The 16213-nt window shown below is 50.8% G+C and overlaps 3 protein-coding genes across 4 annotated transcripts; 2 read left to right on the top strand and 1 right to left on the bottom strand.

The window, feature by feature from the left end:
• Positions 1–541: 541 nt before the first annotated feature.
• Positions 542–4288, bottom strand: CCDC32 (coiled-coil domain containing 32). Its single transcript, XM_064163550.1, has 3 exons — positions 4051–4288; positions 2421–2577; positions 542–1754 (listed from the first exon to the last, which is right to left on the bottom strand). The coding sequence occupies exons 1-3, from the start codon at positions 4286–4288 to the stop codon at positions 1616–1618; spliced, it is 534 nt and encodes a 177-aa protein (XP_064019620.1). The 3' UTR covers positions 542–1615.
• A 326-nt stretch (positions 4289–4614) lies between these two features.
• Positions 4615–11558, top strand: LOC135186124 (protein-L-isoaspartate(D-aspartate) O-methyltransferase-like). 2 transcript variants are annotated; one of them, XM_064163548.1, is made up of 9 exons: positions 4615–4953; positions 5903–6038; positions 6901–7005; positions 7396–7427; positions 8124–8228; positions 8792–8912; positions 10130–10215; positions 10446–10615; positions 10926–11558. In XM_064163548.1, exons 2-9 carry the CDS (start codon positions 5924–5926, stop codon positions 10936–10938), a joined length of 747 nt encoding a protein of 248 aa, XP_064019618.1. In that variant the 5' UTR covers positions 4615–4953; positions 5903–5923; the 3' UTR covers positions 10939–11558. The 2 variants fall into 2 exon arrangements, with proteins under 2 accessions (XP_064019618.1, XP_064019619.1); XM_064163549.1 differs by lacking the exon at positions 4615–4953 and adding an exon at positions 4992–5232.
• Positions 11559–11636: 78 nt separating this feature from the next.
• Positions 11637–15666, top strand: RPUSD2 (RNA pseudouridine synthase domain containing 2). The gene is made up of 3 exons (XM_064163546.1): positions 11637–12195; positions 12875–13171; positions 13881–15666. The coding sequence occupies exons 1-3, from the start codon at positions 11809–11811 to the stop codon at positions 14682–14684; spliced, it is 1488 nt and encodes a 495-aa protein (XP_064019616.1). The 5' UTR covers positions 11637–11808; the 3' UTR covers positions 14685–15666.
• The last annotated feature ends 547 nt before the right edge of the window (positions 15667–16213 follow it).

The following is a 16213-nucleotide window of genomic DNA, read 5'->3' as shown; positions in this document are numbered from 1 at the left end:
GGACTGGGTGCTGGTGAGGCCACACCTCAAATCCTGGGGTCAGTTTTGGGCCTATCACTCCAGGAAGGACATGGAGGGGCTGATGCAGGTCTACAGGTCAGTGAAGCTGGTGGAATGGTCTGGAGAAAAGCTCTTGTGAGGAGCTGCTGAGAGACCAGGGGTTGTCCAGCCTGGAGGAAAGGAAGCTGAAGGGAGACCTCATTGCTCTCTCCAGCTACCTGAAAGGAGGTTGGAGGCAGGTGAGGTCAGGCTCTTTTGCCAAGGACCGAGCAACAGGACAGGAGAAAAGGGCCCTCCCCACAGGAGGTTTAGGTTGGATTTAGGAACAATTTATTTCTCTCAAGGGTTGTCAAGTCCTGGCCCAGGCTGTCCAGGGCAGTGATGGAGTCCCCATCCCTTGAGGGGTTCCCAATCCATGGAGACGTGGCGCTGAGGGACATGGTTTTGTGGTGCCCTGGCAGTGCTGGGTTAAAGGTTGGACTTAAAACATCTTGGAGGTCTTTTTCACCATTTCTAACCACAGAGACAGGAAACAAGGAAGGTCTGGCAAGAATCTACTTTTAAAAATGCATTTCCATACAGGTACAAGATGAAGATTACTCCAGCGTGCAAAAACTACCAGAAGTACTCCTGCAGCTCCTGCCTTCATGAGCTGTAGCTGACAGGAGCTGGCTGCTGCCTCCCTCTATCGACCTCCAGTGTCAATGCCGAGGCAAAAAGCACAGGGAACAACCAGGTTTGTACAAATAGAGGATTACAGAATTTGATTAGTAATGGGAAATCTGCAGAATGAAACAGGGTGGAGAACAATTAAATACTAGGAGATATTTAAATGAGGCAATTCTGTGCAAGTCTGTGGTGAAAGCAAGTTGCTTGTAGCCTCCATGGTTGCCACTCTTGGTTTCCTGATACAGAATCTCATCTGAGCCTCTTTTGGAAAGGCTGAAGGAGATAAAGAACAGGTCCAAAATGACCAACAGGAAGGAAAAACACTCCTCCTCCAGCATATCCTACAACAGCTTGGGCAACGAAGTGGGGCATTGCAGGAGGCAGCACTACAAAGAGGAATGTTAAATAGTGACCACCAATTCGAGTGCCTTTAGGGCTCCAAATTCAGGTAGGTGAAATCTGTCTCCTTCAGCCCAGGGCCAGCTCAAGCTGCAACAGCCCAGAACTACAGAAAACACCACAGTGGAGTTTGCAGGAAAGGAAAAAAAAATGCCCAACTGAGTAATACAACAGGTGCAAGACAGGAGGTGGTTTTCTCTGTTCTACTCTAGACCAGGAGGTTTTCTGCTGCTTCTGAAGGGCTGCTTTTTGTTGTCTCACATCTCCTGATGAATCCCCAACACCTCACACTCAGACTGGAACGTTCATGCAGCTAAAGGCTGGGAGAAGATCAAGGTGAGGTTTCAGCTGTCACTAGTGCTCCACCCTTGCCCTTAACAAACACCAATTGCTGTATCTGGAGGCCCCGAGGCAGGGGTTTGGTGTGCTGGGTTTTTTGTTTTCTACATGACAGATAATTGGCATTTCCTCCCCTCCCACCCGGTTACTGCTGTCGATGTCAGCAGGGTTGGACAAGAGGCAGCTCGTGGCGTGGCTGGTGTGCATCTCACTGCTCTGCAGCTGGAGGTTCTTCCTGGGGCTCCTGCTTCTCTGGCTGAGGTTCTGGAGGGATGAGGCACTGCACCTCCTCGGTGTTGATGGCTACTTTATCTGGCTGCAGCCAGCGCTTCAGATGTTCCAGTGTGCTGAGGGGAAGCAGAGACACAAAGTGAAACAAGACAGCAACAGAGGCTCATGGGAACACACCAAACAAACCCTCTGTATGTGGCCAGGTGGCCTTGGAATCTCACCAGAGGAGATTACAACCTGTCTGGGCAGCCTGCTCCAGGACTCCAGCACTCTCAGGTAGAACCTCCTCAGTGCCAGTTTGTGCCTGTTACCCCTCGTCCTGTTGCTGGGCACCACTGACAAGTGCCTGGCCCCATCCTCTTACACCCCAACCCTTTGTCTCTTGACAACCCTTGACAGCCCCTCTGGGGCTGCTCTTCTCCAGCCTCAACAGCCCCAGGGCTCTCAGCCTTAAAAAAAACTGAGACACATCAGACATCCCCGACCCGACTCCTCCATCTTTTCCCTTCCCCAAATGTGTCAGAGGACATTATCAAGTAGGTTCCATTTGTCTGAGGGATGCAAAAAGCAGTGAACAGCACTGAAAGCTCAAATCTCAAACTGTCATCTCCTCTGCCATGGCACAAATGGTCATTACCAAAGTGTTCCAGAAAGCCTGTCAGAGCCTCACCAAGCTGCAGTGAGAGGTTATTCCTGTCACAAGTCCTGACAGGACCTGATTCTAGTTGTGAAGCGGAGCCCACACATGAGTGGTGATTCCTCCTCACCAACCTACTTGTTACCTCTCATCAGTGTCGTGCCCCTCCAGGTAAAACTCAGACTCAAACTTCTCCTGCAGGAACCTGTCCCAGCATTCCTTCTTGGCCTGGGAGAGCGTGTGTAGCATGTCCTTGGAGGTCACCTCCTGAGACAGGCCTTTGATTCTCATCAGTCTTCTCTCTGTCAAGAGATAAAGGTCTGGATTAGGTCTTAGCTATGTTTGTCTGAAAATGAAGGTAAGAAGCACCTGGATTTTTAAACCAAAAAGCTTTGCAAGACTGAGGTGTGTCTTAGAAGTGAAAGTCTGGAACAGGTTGCCCAGAGATGTGATTGAGGCCTCATCCCTAGACAGATTTGAGGTCAAACTTGATGCTCTAGTTGGAGATGTCCCTGCTGACTGCAGAGGGGCTGGACAAGATGACCTCTGAGACTCCCAACCTGATGCATTCTGTGATTCTATTCTAAAGTTGTGCCAGAGGAGGTATAGGCTGTACATTAGAAGGAAGTTCTTCCCAGAGAGAGTGATCTGCCATTGGAATGGGCTGCCCAGGGAGGAGTCACTGTTCCTGGAGGTGCTCAAGAAAAGGCTGGATGAGGCACTTAGTGCCAGGGTCTGGTTGAATGAATAGGGATGGGTGATAGGATGGACTGGATGAGCTTGGAGGTCTCTTCCAACCTGGTTGATTGTATGATTCTAAAAGTAATTTTTCCTCCCTGAATTTGAAGTCCATGCCTATGTGCACTGAAGACATATTTTAGCTGAAGGAAATAAGGTTTATGGAATCGCTCTACTCTGCCCATTTCTGACTTGTAACATACTTACTGCTCAGCTTCCACCCAATCACATAGGAGAATTCAGAGTTCACAGGCATGAAGTGCCCACAATTTCCATGCAAATGGGCATAGGTACAAATGACTCTGATTGCAGTGTGAATCCAAAGAGTGCCCAAACTGAGGGAAAATGTGAGTGCAGCAGTGCTACAGCTGGCTATCTCCTCCCAGAATGGGACATCACAACTTTCTCAGCCATGGGGGAGAGGATGTAAAGTGCTGCCCAATTTAAGGCCTTAGGCAGGAACTAAGAGAAACAACCATGCAAAGACGATCAGTGTGATCTGTCACCTTAAAACACAGATTCTAGCTGGCATCATTTGTGAAAGCATCAGAGCTTTCTCTCCTGTATCTGTCCCCTTCCACTTCAAGCAGAAAGCAGGTCACAGAAAGAAACCTCCTTTTCCTCTATTTAGAACAATCTCTCGAGATTCCATAAAAAGAATGAGACCAATACTGGTGACCCACAGAGGCTCTCTAACAAGTTCTGAACACTCTGCCTCCTCCAGGTAAACTACAGCATCCTACGTGCTCTTCAGAGGAAAACAACAGTGTCCCAACCTCACTTACTTTAGGGGGGAAAAACCCAAGATTCCTTGGTTTGTGCTTGATAAGAAGTTCCTTTCTGTGGCACAGCTGAAGACTGTGCACCTCAATTCCACTAATGCACTTGAAGTAAGTGACTCAGATGTGCTATAACACGGTTGGAAGGCTCCTTCCCAACCAGAACTGTGTGCACCATCATCTCAGTTGCACTAACAAGACCCACAGCTGTCACCGAGTACCTAATCAGAGAAATCAAATACTTTATTAAAGACTCACCTAGGGATGCTAAATACACCTCTGAATCATTCAAGGGTGCCCAGGGCTTCAGGCTGGTTTGGGAAGAGCCATCTGAGCCACTGCTCTGGCTTCCTCCGTCAGCGTAGGAGTCCAGGAAGGAGTCTGTAAAAGCAGCGCTGGCGTCCTGGTCAGGACGAGGCAGACACGAACAGATTTCAGCCCAAAGGTCTTCACTGGACCTGGTGGCCACGGAGTCAATGCTTTCAATCATCCTCATCCTGAAGTCCTGAGGTGGGGTGGATTAAATGATGAACAGAAAATCCTCTCCCAGGCCTTCCCCTGTCTACTCCCCGCTGCCCAAATCACACCACCAGGGTTTCGGGACCTCTCACCCCACCTGTGAAGGGCGACCTCCCTCCGTGACACCCGCCAGTGTGTCGCGTTTACATCCAGGGGCCCAGGGAGGGCCTGAGGGACCGAGGAGAGGAGCCAGGCCGCGCTGCCCCTGCCTGCACGCCGCCCGCTCTGCCCTTTCCCCGACAGGTCCCCGTCACCACCGCTCCCCGGGGCCACCCGAGCCTCTTCCCCGCGGACACGAAAGAGCCACAGCGAGCCCGACCTCCGCACTCGCCTCCGCCACTGCTACCTTCACCGTAACGACATGAAGCCGCGACAGCTTCTGAGCACGTATTGATTGACATCCGAATCTGACCAATCGCCAAGCTCTCCCGGCGGAGGGAGGGCGCCTATTAGCCCACGGCCCAGCGGAGGGCGGGAGATCAGCCGGATGCGTGCGGCAGAGTGACGCCACTGCGGTGCCATCATGGAGTGGGGCGGAAGTTGTCCTGCGCAGCGCAGCGCAGCGCAGCCGAGGGAGCTGTTACACCTGGCAACGGGCCGCGGGGCGCCCTGCGGCTGCGCCGTGACTCGTGGGGCGAGCGGGTAAAGTACCGGGGCGGACGGGGCCGGGCAGCGCGGGGAGGTGCGGGGGTTGTGCTGTGGCCTCTAGGCTACTCTTTTCCCGGCAATGCGGCGACCGCTCGGGGCCCTCTGTCCCCGTCGCCTGCACCGGGGCGCCGGCCTTGTCCCTTCACGGCCACCTGGCCGTTCGCAGGTGTCACCCCGGCCCCCGCGGCAGCCTCGGGCGTGCAGCGCTGCCTGGAAGCTGCCGACCCTATCGAGCGATTCTCCTGCTGTGCGTCCACCCCCCGGCCCCGGCAGGTGATTTTTGCGGGGCTGAGAGTGAAGCCGCCGCTTTGGGTGCGCTTTGTCTCGTTGTATGTGAACTGCAGCGGCTGGTGATGAGTCCTTAAGCTCCGGTTGTAAACAGAGTCGGGGCTGCTAGTCTCCTACGTAATGGGCAAGCTCTGTCGTGTTTCAAAGCTGGGGAAGGGTCTGGAGAACAGGTGTGGTGAGGGGGGACTGGGGCTGTTCATCCTGGAGAAGAGGACTCATCCTGGAGGAGAGACCTCATTACTTTCTACATCTCCCTGAAAAGAGGTTGGAGTGAGGTGGGGGCTGGTCTCTAGTAGGTCTCTATCAACTAGTATCAGGTGATAGGAGAGGAAATGGCCTGAAATTGTGCCAGGGAAGCGTCGAGTTTGATAGTAGGTATAAGTTCTTTGCTGCAGGAGTGGCCAGGCATTGAAACAGGCTGTCCAGAGAGGTGATGGAGTCATCATCCCTGGAGATGTTCAGGAAACGTGGACATAGCACAACAGCTAGGGTTTAATGGCCATCGTGGTCTTAAGTTGACTGCATTCAATCTTAGATGTCTTTTCCAACCCAAATAACTCTGCGATTCGAATTAGTACTGCAAGTGCATGATTAAGGAGAGGTCAAGTTCTGGTGTGCCTGTCACCAGCTGCTTGTCTGTTTCCTCTCTTGGCAGGCCGCTGTCTGTTGCTGTGGGATGAGCTGTCTGCTGCCCTGCACTGTGCTCGCACTCATGGGACTGCTCTTTGCCCGGACCATGGCCTGGACCTCCAGTGGGAAGACTCACCCAGAGCTGGTCAACAACCTCTACAGTGAGTACCAGCACCTAAAGCTGTTGATGGAACCTGTCAGCACTACAGCATGAGGTTGTTTTGCATCAGGCGGTGATGTGTGGTGATGCTGTGCACTCAGGGAGGTCACCTCGCCTGAATTTAGGTGTTTGGCCCTGCCTGAACTTGTTCTATTTATAATTGGAAACAAGATGTTATGCCAGAAGTGGCAGGAAAGACTATCTCCAGGCTTCCTTCTACTCCTGGAGTAGTAAATGTGTCATACCTTTACAATGCTGCATAGCATGACATCACTGAGGGGCTTGGTGGTCTGTACTGCCTTCTGGTGAGCTGCCTTAGGATTGGAACACAATTAAAAGCAGCTCTGAATTTCCCTGGCTGCTGAAGGTGGTTCTGCCCCTATAGAAATCAGCTCTGGCTCTCCCCTGCTGCTGAAGCTGACTATCTTCCTGTACGTGCTTGCTCACAGATGAAGTGTGAAGGACGGTCAGTGTTGTCACAGTTATTGCTCTCATGTTCAGTTTACTCACACCAGTGCCTGTGCTCCTGAAACCTGAACCTGAGTCTTCTCTTTCAGGAGCAAAAAGGTGGCTCGATTTCTCTGTCACCATGTTTAGCAGCCCCACAGACATTGTGGATGGCAGCCCCAGAGACGCTGTGGATGGCAGCCACCATCCTCGAGTGTGAGCTGATGGTTGGGACCACAGTGTGATTGAGTGCAGCCGAAACTGAGCAGGGCATCCTTCTGTCTAGGGTTTTGTTGTCTGTCCCTTCTCAGATCTCTTACTAAGCTGAACTCTCTCTGAAGTGTCATTTCCTCTTCCAAACCTGTTCTTGCTACACTTCCCAGAATTTAAGTCCTTTCTGCCTGTTTTCCTCCCAGAAAAAGGAATAATTAAATCCCAGCGAGTCTTTGATGTGCTGTTGGCTACTGACAGAGGTCACTACATCAAGTACTTCCCATACATGGATTCTCCTCAGTCCATCGGTAAGTTGTGTGGTGTGCCATGGGACTGTTCTTGTGGTGCTGACAGAGGGGCACAAGGTGGTCTCTGTGCCCCAAAACACCAACTGAGTTTCACCATAGGTCACATAGGTCAAATCCCATCAATATTTCATCTGTGGGTTCCAGAGGAAAGGAGGAAAAAGCTCTTCCACACTTAAAGAGTTCATCAGTTGCTTTGAGTCATGCTTGGGAAGCAGAAGCAAGCTGTGCAGCTATCCTGCACTCCTTAGTGATCTCGCAGCAGGAGGGTTTAAGGCAGTGAACAAAAGTGTGGTGTTTTGTTGGGGCTTTTTTAGGGGCAGTTGGGGAGAAAATTCCCTTTGGTAGTTGTCATTTCTTTATCACAAACTCATGTCACTCTTTCTGTTTTAGGATACAAGGCTACAATCAGTGCACCACACATGGTAAGGCGAAACTCTTGTAACAGAAATGGAGGAAATCATTTGCCAATTTTCATTTCATTTTTTTCTTTTTCTAATGCTAAAGCAGAAAAGTGAAACATCCCATGGGTGTCATTGGCATGCTTGTTTCTTCAGACACTCTGTGGGTGAAGCTTTTTACTTTTAAGAGAAGTTTGCCTCATGCTCTTGAAGCTGCTTTTAAAATGTGCTCAGGTGGGAATCCTGCACAGCTGAGGCCAACATCAACATTGTCCATTTTTTTCATGAGGCTTTTTCTTTTTTTTCCCTTCATCCTGCTGCTTTACATCTTTGGACATTAAGGTTGGACACAAGGAACAATTTCTTCCCTCAAGGCCTGGCCAAGGCTGCCCAGGGCAGTGTTGGAGTCCACATCCCTGGAGGGGTTTCAAAGCTGTGGAGATAGGGTGTTGAGGGACATGATTTAGTGGTGACCTGGTAGTGCTGAGTTACCAGTTGGATTTCCACTGTCTCTCAACCAAAATGGTTCCATGATCTTATTACCAAAGCTCTTCTCAAATCCTGTTCTGCAAAAAGTTGTCCCAGATGCAACCCTCGAATTTCTCTCTGTCTCAGATAAAATGCCTGGGGTGCCCAGCTCAAATCAGAGCAGGGAGAAAACGTAGGAGAGGAAACTAACACGGGATCTTTCACACCTCCTTGTGCTTGCTGTCCATGCAGCATGCCCACGCACTGGAATTGCTGAAGGATCAGCTTGTGGAGGGTGCAAAAGCTCTGGATGTTGGATCTGGAAGCGGATATCTCACAGCTTGCTTCGCCAGGATGGTGAGATCACAGGACTCTCATTCTAGAACGTGGAGTGTTTTTCTGGGGAGAGGAGGAAAGAGGAGTAAACTCCTCACAGACCAGCTCATAGTAAAATCCAGTACAGTAATTTGGGGACTCTAACTGGATGTTGTATCTGCTGTGAGGTGTTTTATTACCCCAGTTCAGATGGAGAGGAGTGGGTTCAGCTGCTGTGCAAATCCATTGCAGGTTCTTTGGAGTTTGTTTCTTAAGTAGCCACATTCTCTCTGTTTTCTAAACCCTGCTGGCAACCTGATCAAGTTACTCTGCTCCAGAGGTTGTTCAGTCAAGAACTGGCTATGGCACAGAACCTACTAATTCTACCAATATTCCTTTGGAATCAAAGGATTACTGGGAATTCCCATGGTTACCTGAGCAATACACAGACTCTGACTAATAACAACAGGGGCTACTCAGCCTTACAACCATGGGAGCAGAGCATTTGCACCTCCTGGTAGAAATTCTCCTTGTAGTAACACACCCTGTAAAATGCATCTCTCTACACACACAGAGGGTTAGAGCTGTGGTCTGCTTCTTTCCAGATGGGCCCCACAGGGAAAGCTGTGGGCGTTGAGCACATCAAAGAGCTGGTCCATGAATCCATCAGAAATGTCCAGGAAGATGATCCAACTCTGCTGAGCTCTGGCCGTGTGAAGCTTGTGGGTGAGCTCTCTGCCGTGGTCATGTTAGCTCTGGCTTCCTGCAGAGCTCCGCTGCTCAGGGTAGTTGATCCAGTCTGGGTTGAGGCTTTTGCCAGACATGACTGTCTGAGGAAGGACTACGCTGGGCTGACCTAAACACTATGGTGTAAGCTAGTAGTATTTAGTGTTACAGGCACTCTTCCAGCGTGCAATGATTATCTTAATTCAGTCAGAGACCCTCCTCGGAGGAAAGAGGTTGTACCACATCTGGGTTTTAATGTGTGTGGGTCTGCACACACGGTTTGGATTTTGGGGAGGGTAAATTGAGGCAGCCCTTCTGTACCTGGAATTGCACAGACTCATAGAATGGTTTAGGTTGGAAGTGACCTCAAAGATAATCCAGTTCCAACCTCCCACCATAGGCAGGGCCACTTCCCACTAGAACAGGTTGCTCAAGACCTCGTTCAACCTGGCCTTGAACACCTCCAGGAAGGGAGCACCCACAGCCTCCCTGAGCAACCTGTTCCAGTGTCTCACCACCCTCACTGTAAAGAACTTCTTCCTAACATCCAGTTTGAATCTCCCCTCTGCCAGTTTAAACCCATTACCCCTCATCCTGTCATTACAAGACCTTGTAAATAGTATCTCCTCAGTCCTTTTGCAAGCCCCCTTCAGATACTGGAAGGCCACTCCAAGGTCTTCTCGAAGCTTTCTCTTCTCCAAGATGAAGGGCCCCAATTCTTGTAGCCTGTCCTTCTAGCAGAGCTGCTCCAGCCCTCTGATCATCTTTGTGGCCCTTCTCTGGACTCACTCTAACGGGTCCAAGTCCTTCTTGTGTCGGGGGCTCCAGAACTGCATACAGTATTCCAAGTGGGGTCTCAGAAGAGCAGAGTAAAGGGGGAGAATCATCTCTCTTGCCCTGCTGGTCATGCAGCTCTTAATGCAGTGCAGGACACAGGTTGCACAAAGCCATTATGTGACTGAAAGGTCTTCTTGCAGTGACTGTTTCTTCTTCTGGCATTGCATAGCTCCAGAAATAAAGAGACTTTTTCCTAGATTTTCCCTCTTTAAAATAGTAAACCAATGCTAAAGGCAGTGCTTTGATTTGGTGATTCAAATTCTCATCACAGTCCTTTTATGAAGCTTTCATCATTTAGGTTTTAACTGAAGGGAAATAAGAATTACTTTTTAGTGGAGTTCTGAGAACAAGACTCTTCAGCATGCTTTTTCCTCTTCCAGTGGGAGATGGCAGGCAGGGGTACCCTGAAGAGGCTCCTTATGATGCCATTCATGTTGGAGCAGCAGCAGCAATAGTTCCTAAGGAGGTAAGAGTGACCATGGTGGATGGTTGCTGCTCTAGGCTGCCTGCATCCTAGCTGTGAAAAAACTAACAATTAGGGAACCACTGAAGGAAATAACAATTAGGGAATCACTTGAGGCTGCTTTTTTTTCTGTCTGTTTTGCACGAAGTTAACCTGAAATCTTGACCCTCACAGCTTATTTCTGTTGTCTCTTTTTTTTGGGCTCTGCTGATTGTGGTTTCTCTGCTTGCCAGCTGCTGAATGAATTGAAGCCAGGAGGTCGGCTGATACTGCCTGTTGGTCCTGAAGGTGCAAACCAAGTGCTGATGCAGTATGACAAAACCAGCGATGGGCAGATCATCGAGACACAGCTGATGGGTGTCATCTATGTGCCCCTGACAGACAAGGAAAAGCAGTGGCCTCGGTAAAAATCTGCCCTCCTCCAAGGAACATTTCTTCTGTCCCTGTTTGCTTGCTTTCCTTGGCTGCTGGCTTTACTGACGGACAAGTCCTGGATTCCTAGCTGATGCTGTTTGTAAAGAGAGAAGGAAGAGGCTTAGCCATGGGCGGGCACAGCAGAGCAGAATGTGTTTATTAGGTGGGGCTTGCAGACTGAGGACTTGAGCTTTGTGCTTTTGTGGAGCCTGCGGACTTACTTAAGTACTGTAGCCGTGTTGATTGTCTTGTGGAACTGAAGGCTACAGATAGTAACTGTTGGTTTTTCTTTGCCTCAGGGATGAATTCTGAAGGATGGATTATCTCTAATGTGACCTCAGAAAGCTGATGAATGGGACTTAAGACTGTTCATGGTCTGTATGGTTTTGCTTTTTGAACAGCAGCTTTATCAGCAGAGGTGATCCTGAAGGCAAGTTCTGATTTAGCAGAACTCCTTACGGAGGGATGGAGGAAGGGTGTTGGTCCAGCAGCAGGAGCAGGGCAAGGCTTTTGAGGCCATGTGGGTGGTTCCAAGTAACTCCAGTTGTCGTCTCAGAGCTGCAGGTAACATCTATTTACAGAGAATTCCAAAAGCAGACAGGAATACTTAAAACTCCACTAAACCCACTCTTTAATATTGACTGCTCTGCCTAATGCTTCGAGAAAACAGATGCAATTACTGCTTCAGAGCAGGGATCACCCCTCCTTTGTCAAAGTTAATTACGAGTGCGTGTTCTCCTGTCTCGCAACGACTAACTCTGCGTTTGAGAGTTGGGGGGGTTCAGAAAAGTGCCGCTCTCCGCTTTTCCTCCTCCCCCTTGGCCACACGGCCGGCTGCGGTGGGTGTGCCGGGGATTCAAGGGACTCTTCTGCGACGGTTCTAGGGGAGCACTGTCCCGTCGTGCCGCTAAATAAAATCGTTTCCCCTCCGTTGTTCGCTGCAGCCTCGTCCCTGCGCCCTCTCCCCGCCGCAGCCGAGGGAAAAGGGCGGGGACAGCGTTGGTGGCCGCGCGGTGATTGGCTGCGGCCGTGCGCGCCGCGGTGAGCGCTGCGGCGTGCGCCGCCCTGTGCGCGTTGCGTCAGGCCGTGCGCCGAGCCGGCGAGCTGCGGGCAGCGTGGCTGTGCCCCGCCGTGCGCAGGGCGCTCTGCCCGCCGCGCTCCCTCCTGCCCCGCAGCTGCAGCATGGCGGAGCCGGGCTCGGGCGACAACAAGGAGCCGGAGCCGGCTCCGGCGGACAAGGAGGAAGGGGCGCCGGCCCCTAAGAAGCGGCGGCTGGCGGGCGGAGAGCGGTACGTGCCGCCGCCGCGGAAGCTGAGCACGGGGGTGAGTTTCGGCGCGGAACACTTCGCTGAGACCTCCTACTACTTCGAGGGGGGATTGCGGAAGGTCCGACCCTACTACTTCGACTTCCGCACGTACTGCAAGGGCCGCTGGGTGGGCCGCAGCCTCCTGCACGTCTTCAGCACCGAATTCCGCGCACAGCCCATCGATTACTACCGCGCTGCCGCCCGCGCCGGCCGCCTCCGCCTCAACGAGGAGCCCGTGCAAGACCTGGATGTCGTGCTCAAGGTGGGCATCTACATGCAGACGCCACGGGGCTGGTAGTGCTGGAGCTTCTGGAAGGGTCTGGGTGATGAGACAGTGGCCGGCTGGGAACTCAGGGTGGGAGAGCTCGGCTTGGCCTTTTTATTTCCTTTTTATCAATTGGTCTGGGTTGGAAGGGTCCTTTAAAGCTTGTCTGGTGAAACTGCCCTGCAGGGGCATCTGCAACTAGAGCAGGTTGCTCAGACAACCTGACCTGGAGTGGTTCTGCTTATACCGGTCTTCACTTACTTATGGACGTGGTCACTACAACGATTTGAGTGCAGCCACACAGTTCTTTATCCATCCACCAAATCCACGTCTCCATTTAGAGTCGAGAATGTTGTCTAGGAAGAAGGATGTTGTGTAGGCTCTAAGTATGAGTATCACCCTGATGGCCATCAGCACAATGAAATAACCATGTAGCAGTGATGAAGTCCACCATGCTCAAGGGGAACTGGGTCTCCCAGGGAATCCTTACCCCAGGAAAGGCAGCATGCCCCACAGCTTCCTGCGTGGCCCCTGCAAACAAGTGAGGTACAGAGGGATCCCTTAGGGCAGGTTACTGCATTCAAACAGCAATGTACAGAGTTGTGTTAATTGCTTTTTTTTGCCCCGTTGTGGGTGGTCAGACCGGCTGGACTCTCACTGTCTGTCTTTCCCACAGAACAACGACTTCCTGAGGAACACCGTGCACCGCCACGAGCCACCAGTCACTGCCCAGCCTATCCAGATCTTGGCGGAGGACACCGAGGTGGTGGTAGTGGACAAACCCTCCTCGCTGCCTGTACATCCCTGCGGCAGGTTTCGGCACAACTCAGTCATCTTCATCCTAGGCAAAGAGCACGACCTGAAGGAGCTGCACACCATCCACCGCCTGGATCGCATGACCTCAGGGGTGCTCATGTTTGCCAAGACTGTGGAGGTGTCCAAGAGGATTGATGAGCAGATTCGGGAGAGACAGGTGAGAGCCAAGGGCTGCAGTATTTGGAGGTTCCTCACGTGGTGTTTTCCTGAAATGGGCCCAAAGTCAGCAAAATTTTTGGTCTAAATGAGCACAAGGTCCCAAAGCTGCTTGTGGTCACCTTTCTGTCCTTATTGTATGAAGCCTGAGAGGCATCAAGAGGAAAAGACTGACTGAAAATGGAATTGATTTTTGGTACTATTGGATTGAAAGAGATCTCCTGCCCTCAGGAGCTGTGCAAACTGACTGGGATGGTGCAAACCAGTTAAGAGAGCAGTGTTATTTGTAAGTGGGCAAATGTGTCAGTCATCTAATGCTTGTTCCTTTTTAAAAGCTTTAGGAGTATTTTTGCTTTTCCAGTGGCTCCAGAACTGCAGTTGTAGGGTGCTACCTTCTAGAAATTCCTTCAAGACCATAAACCCTTAAAAGTTCAAGCTGGCTCTTGAATTTGAGAAGACAGCCCAGGCCCTTGTGTTCCTTTTTTATTCCCTGACTAGTTGGGAAAGTGTGAAAGAAAATTGGTTTTAAATAGCTGATTGTATTTATGCCTTTCTTGTTCAGTTGCAGTAAGATTTGGGCAGTGTGTTGGCTACAAATCTATATTCCATTGAAGAGAAGAGAGGAGTAGCTGGGATGGGACTTGGGTCTAACCAGGGCAGAGATGTTTTCCTGCTGTGTTTGGTGAGAGTTCCTCTTCTCTCTTGTGCAGCTGGAGAAGGAGTACGTCTGTCGCGTGGTGGGGGAGTTTCCAGAACACGAGGTGGTCTGTGAGGAGCCCATCCTGGTTGTTTCCTACAAAGTGGGAGTGTGTCGTGTGGACCCCAAAGGGAAGTTCTGCAAAACCATCTTCCAGAGACTCAGCTACAACGGCAAGACCAGCGTGGTCAAGTGTCTCCCGCGTACTGGCCGCACGCACCAGATCCGGGTCCACCTGCAGTACTTGGGACACCCCATTGTCAATGACCCCATCTACAACATGGATGCCTGGGGCCCTGAGAGGGGCAAAGGTGGCAAGGTCGATAAAACAGATGAAGAGCTCCTCAAGGCACTGGTAGAGGAGCATCGTTCCAAACAAAGCCTGGATATCCTGGGTGTCTCGGAAGAGGACTTGAGCTCCAGTGCTGAAAATAAGGATTGTGGTGATCCAAGTGACTGCACAAAACCTGTGCAGGCTGATCCTGTCAGCGTGACTTCCTGCCCTGCCAAGGATCCTGAAAGGGATGCTAAGGATCCTGAGAGGAATGACACAGCTGCTTGTCCACTTGACTCTAATGCCAACCTGGAAATGTTTGACAAAAGTAAAGAACTTGGTTCCTCTGAGACTGAGAATGGGCAAACGGGAGAAAAGAGTTCAGAGGAGAAGGACCCTTTGTGCCTGGAGTGCAGGATTACGAGGAGAGATCCCTCTCCCAAGGAGCTGGTGATGTACCTCCATGCCCTGCGCTACAAGGGAGCGGAGTTTGAGTACTGCTCCAAGATGCCCCAGTGGGCAATGGAGGACTGGGAGGAATGACCAAGGACATCTGACACCTTTGGGCTCTGTTGGCCAGGAAGGTGTCTTGTGAAGACTTTTTTTCCATGTGGTTGAGGTTAACAGACTGCCTGTGCCTTGAGATGAGGTGGGAAAGATTGTTTGGGCCGGAGAAGGCTGACCTGCAGCCCCATCTTCTCGTCTCTTACACTAGAAGTGTGCTGCCCTTCAGAGAAGCAGCACTAGAGGGCAGCAAACACTGCTCAGCACGGACAGCTTTGCCTTTCACCTCAGCCCGCTCTGCGTCTGATGCCGTTATCCACGCAGATAACTATCAGACAATTCTTGTGTCTTACTCTAAGAGCTGCTGGAATGTCCTTCAAGATGTTAGATGTCACCTGATACAAACTGGCTTTACTGTGTTTTATTGGCAGGCTGAATCTAAAACTCATACGTGATCGTTGTATAAGGGCAGCCCTGAGCACTGTGAAGCTAGTTAATATTGTGCTTCCTTTTTATCCACGAGGTAGACTTGGGTTTGGCATCACTCTTTTAGGATTCGTTCAAATACCTATTTAAAATTAGTAACCATAGGGGCTGATCTCTCTATCTGGCCTATTTTGAGAGGTGCTAGTCCTCAGATTTTGTCTTTATGAGATTTGTAAGACAACTGAGTAGATTTTTTTTTTCACCTTCCTGTTCTCTCACTTCCCCTGTGACCCATCTCCTACCTTCTCACAAACATCTGGTTTCTCTGTTGAGAACCTGTCTGTCTGTCCCTGATGCTTCATGGAAAACATCTCCATACCTGAGCAGAAATCCAGAGCAGAGGTCATTCAGCTCAGTTCTGTTTTAAGTTGCACAGTGGGCTGGTTGTTTCTGATGGGCATGGAAGTGGTGTTAATGTCAAGTGCAGCATGGCAATCAGCTTTAAAGAAATACAAGAGCTGATTTGTGAGCCAAGGGACATTTCTCTAAGCATGTGTGTCCAGCATGATAAACATCACCACAATTCTTATTTTCATCAGTGTTTAGATGGTGATCTCTTGGCTTCTTGGGAGGGTCACCTCTCATCTGCAAGCTCTAAGCCTCAGCTCGCTCAGGCTTTCCTCATAAGAGAGATGTTCCCTTGCCTTAATCATCTTTGTGGCTCTGTACTGGACTCTCTCAGGCAGCTCCATGTCTCTCTTGAACTCAAGGGCCCAGAATTGGACACAGCACTTAAGATGCAGCCTCACCAGGGCAGGAGAACCTCTCAACCTACTAGCTACAGCCCTTTTAATGCACCCCAGAATGGTGTTAGCCCTCCTGGCATAAGTGCACGTTGCTGGCTTATGGTCAGCCTCCCATCAACTAGGACTCTCAGGCCCTTTTCCCCTTTGCTGCCTTCTACGAGTCAGTCCTCAACCTATACTGATACCTGGGGCTGTTCTTTCCCAGGTAATGGTTAACATGAGGGGTGACCCCCTTGGGATGCAAGCTCAGTATGGGGCCTGCCCATGAAGGGTGTCCCGCCCATGAACCGTGTCCCCTACCTCTGAGGGCTGTGCCCTGTCCCTGAGAGGTGCGTC

Source organism: Pogoniulus pusillus, chromosome 24, assembly GCF_015220805.1.
Source record: "Pogoniulus pusillus isolate bPogPus1 chromosome 24, bPogPus1.pri, whole genome shotgun sequence".
Classification (NCBI taxonomy): domain Eukaryota; kingdom Metazoa; phylum Chordata; class Aves; order Piciformes; family Lybiidae; genus Pogoniulus; species Pogoniulus pusillus.
This window is presented reverse-complemented; position numbering and strand designations above follow the sequence as displayed.

Coding starts and splice junctions, on each gene's coding strand:
- CCDC32 (XM_064163550.1), bottom strand. CDS start 4,288: ATGAGGATGATTGAAAGCATTGACTCCGTGGCCACCAGGTCCAGTGAA. Junction 2,578..4,050: donor GGTGTATTTAGCATCCCTAG/GTGAGTCTTTAA, acceptor ATCTCTTGACAG/AGAGAAGACTGATGAGAATC. Junction 1,755..2,420: donor GGGCACGACACTGATGAGAG/GTAACAAGTAGG, acceptor GCTTCCCCTCAG/CACACTGGAACATCTGAAGC.
- LOC135186124 (XM_064163548.1), top strand. CDS start 5,924: ATGAGCTGTCTGCTGCCCTGCACTGTGCTCGCACTCATGGGACTGCTC. Junction 6,039..6,900: donor GCTGGTCAACAACCTCTACA/GTGAGTACCAGC, acceptor TTTTCCTCCCAG/AAAAAGGAATAATTAAATCC. Junction 8,913..10,129: donor TGGCCGTGTGAAGCTTGTGG/GTGAGCTCTCTG, acceptor TTCCTCTTCCAG/TGGGAGATGGCAGGCAGGGG.
- RPUSD2 (XM_064163546.1), top strand. CDS start 11,809: ATGGCGGAGCCGGGCTCGGGCGACAACAAGGAGCCGGAGCCGGCTCCG. Junction 12,196..12,874: donor ACCTGGATGTCGTGCTCAAG/GTGGGCATCTAC, acceptor TCTTTCCCACAG/AACAACGACTTCCTGAGGAA. Junction 13,172..13,880: donor AGCAGATTCGGGAGAGACAG/GTGAGAGCCAAG, acceptor TCTCTTGTGCAG/CTGGAGAAGGAGTACGTCTG.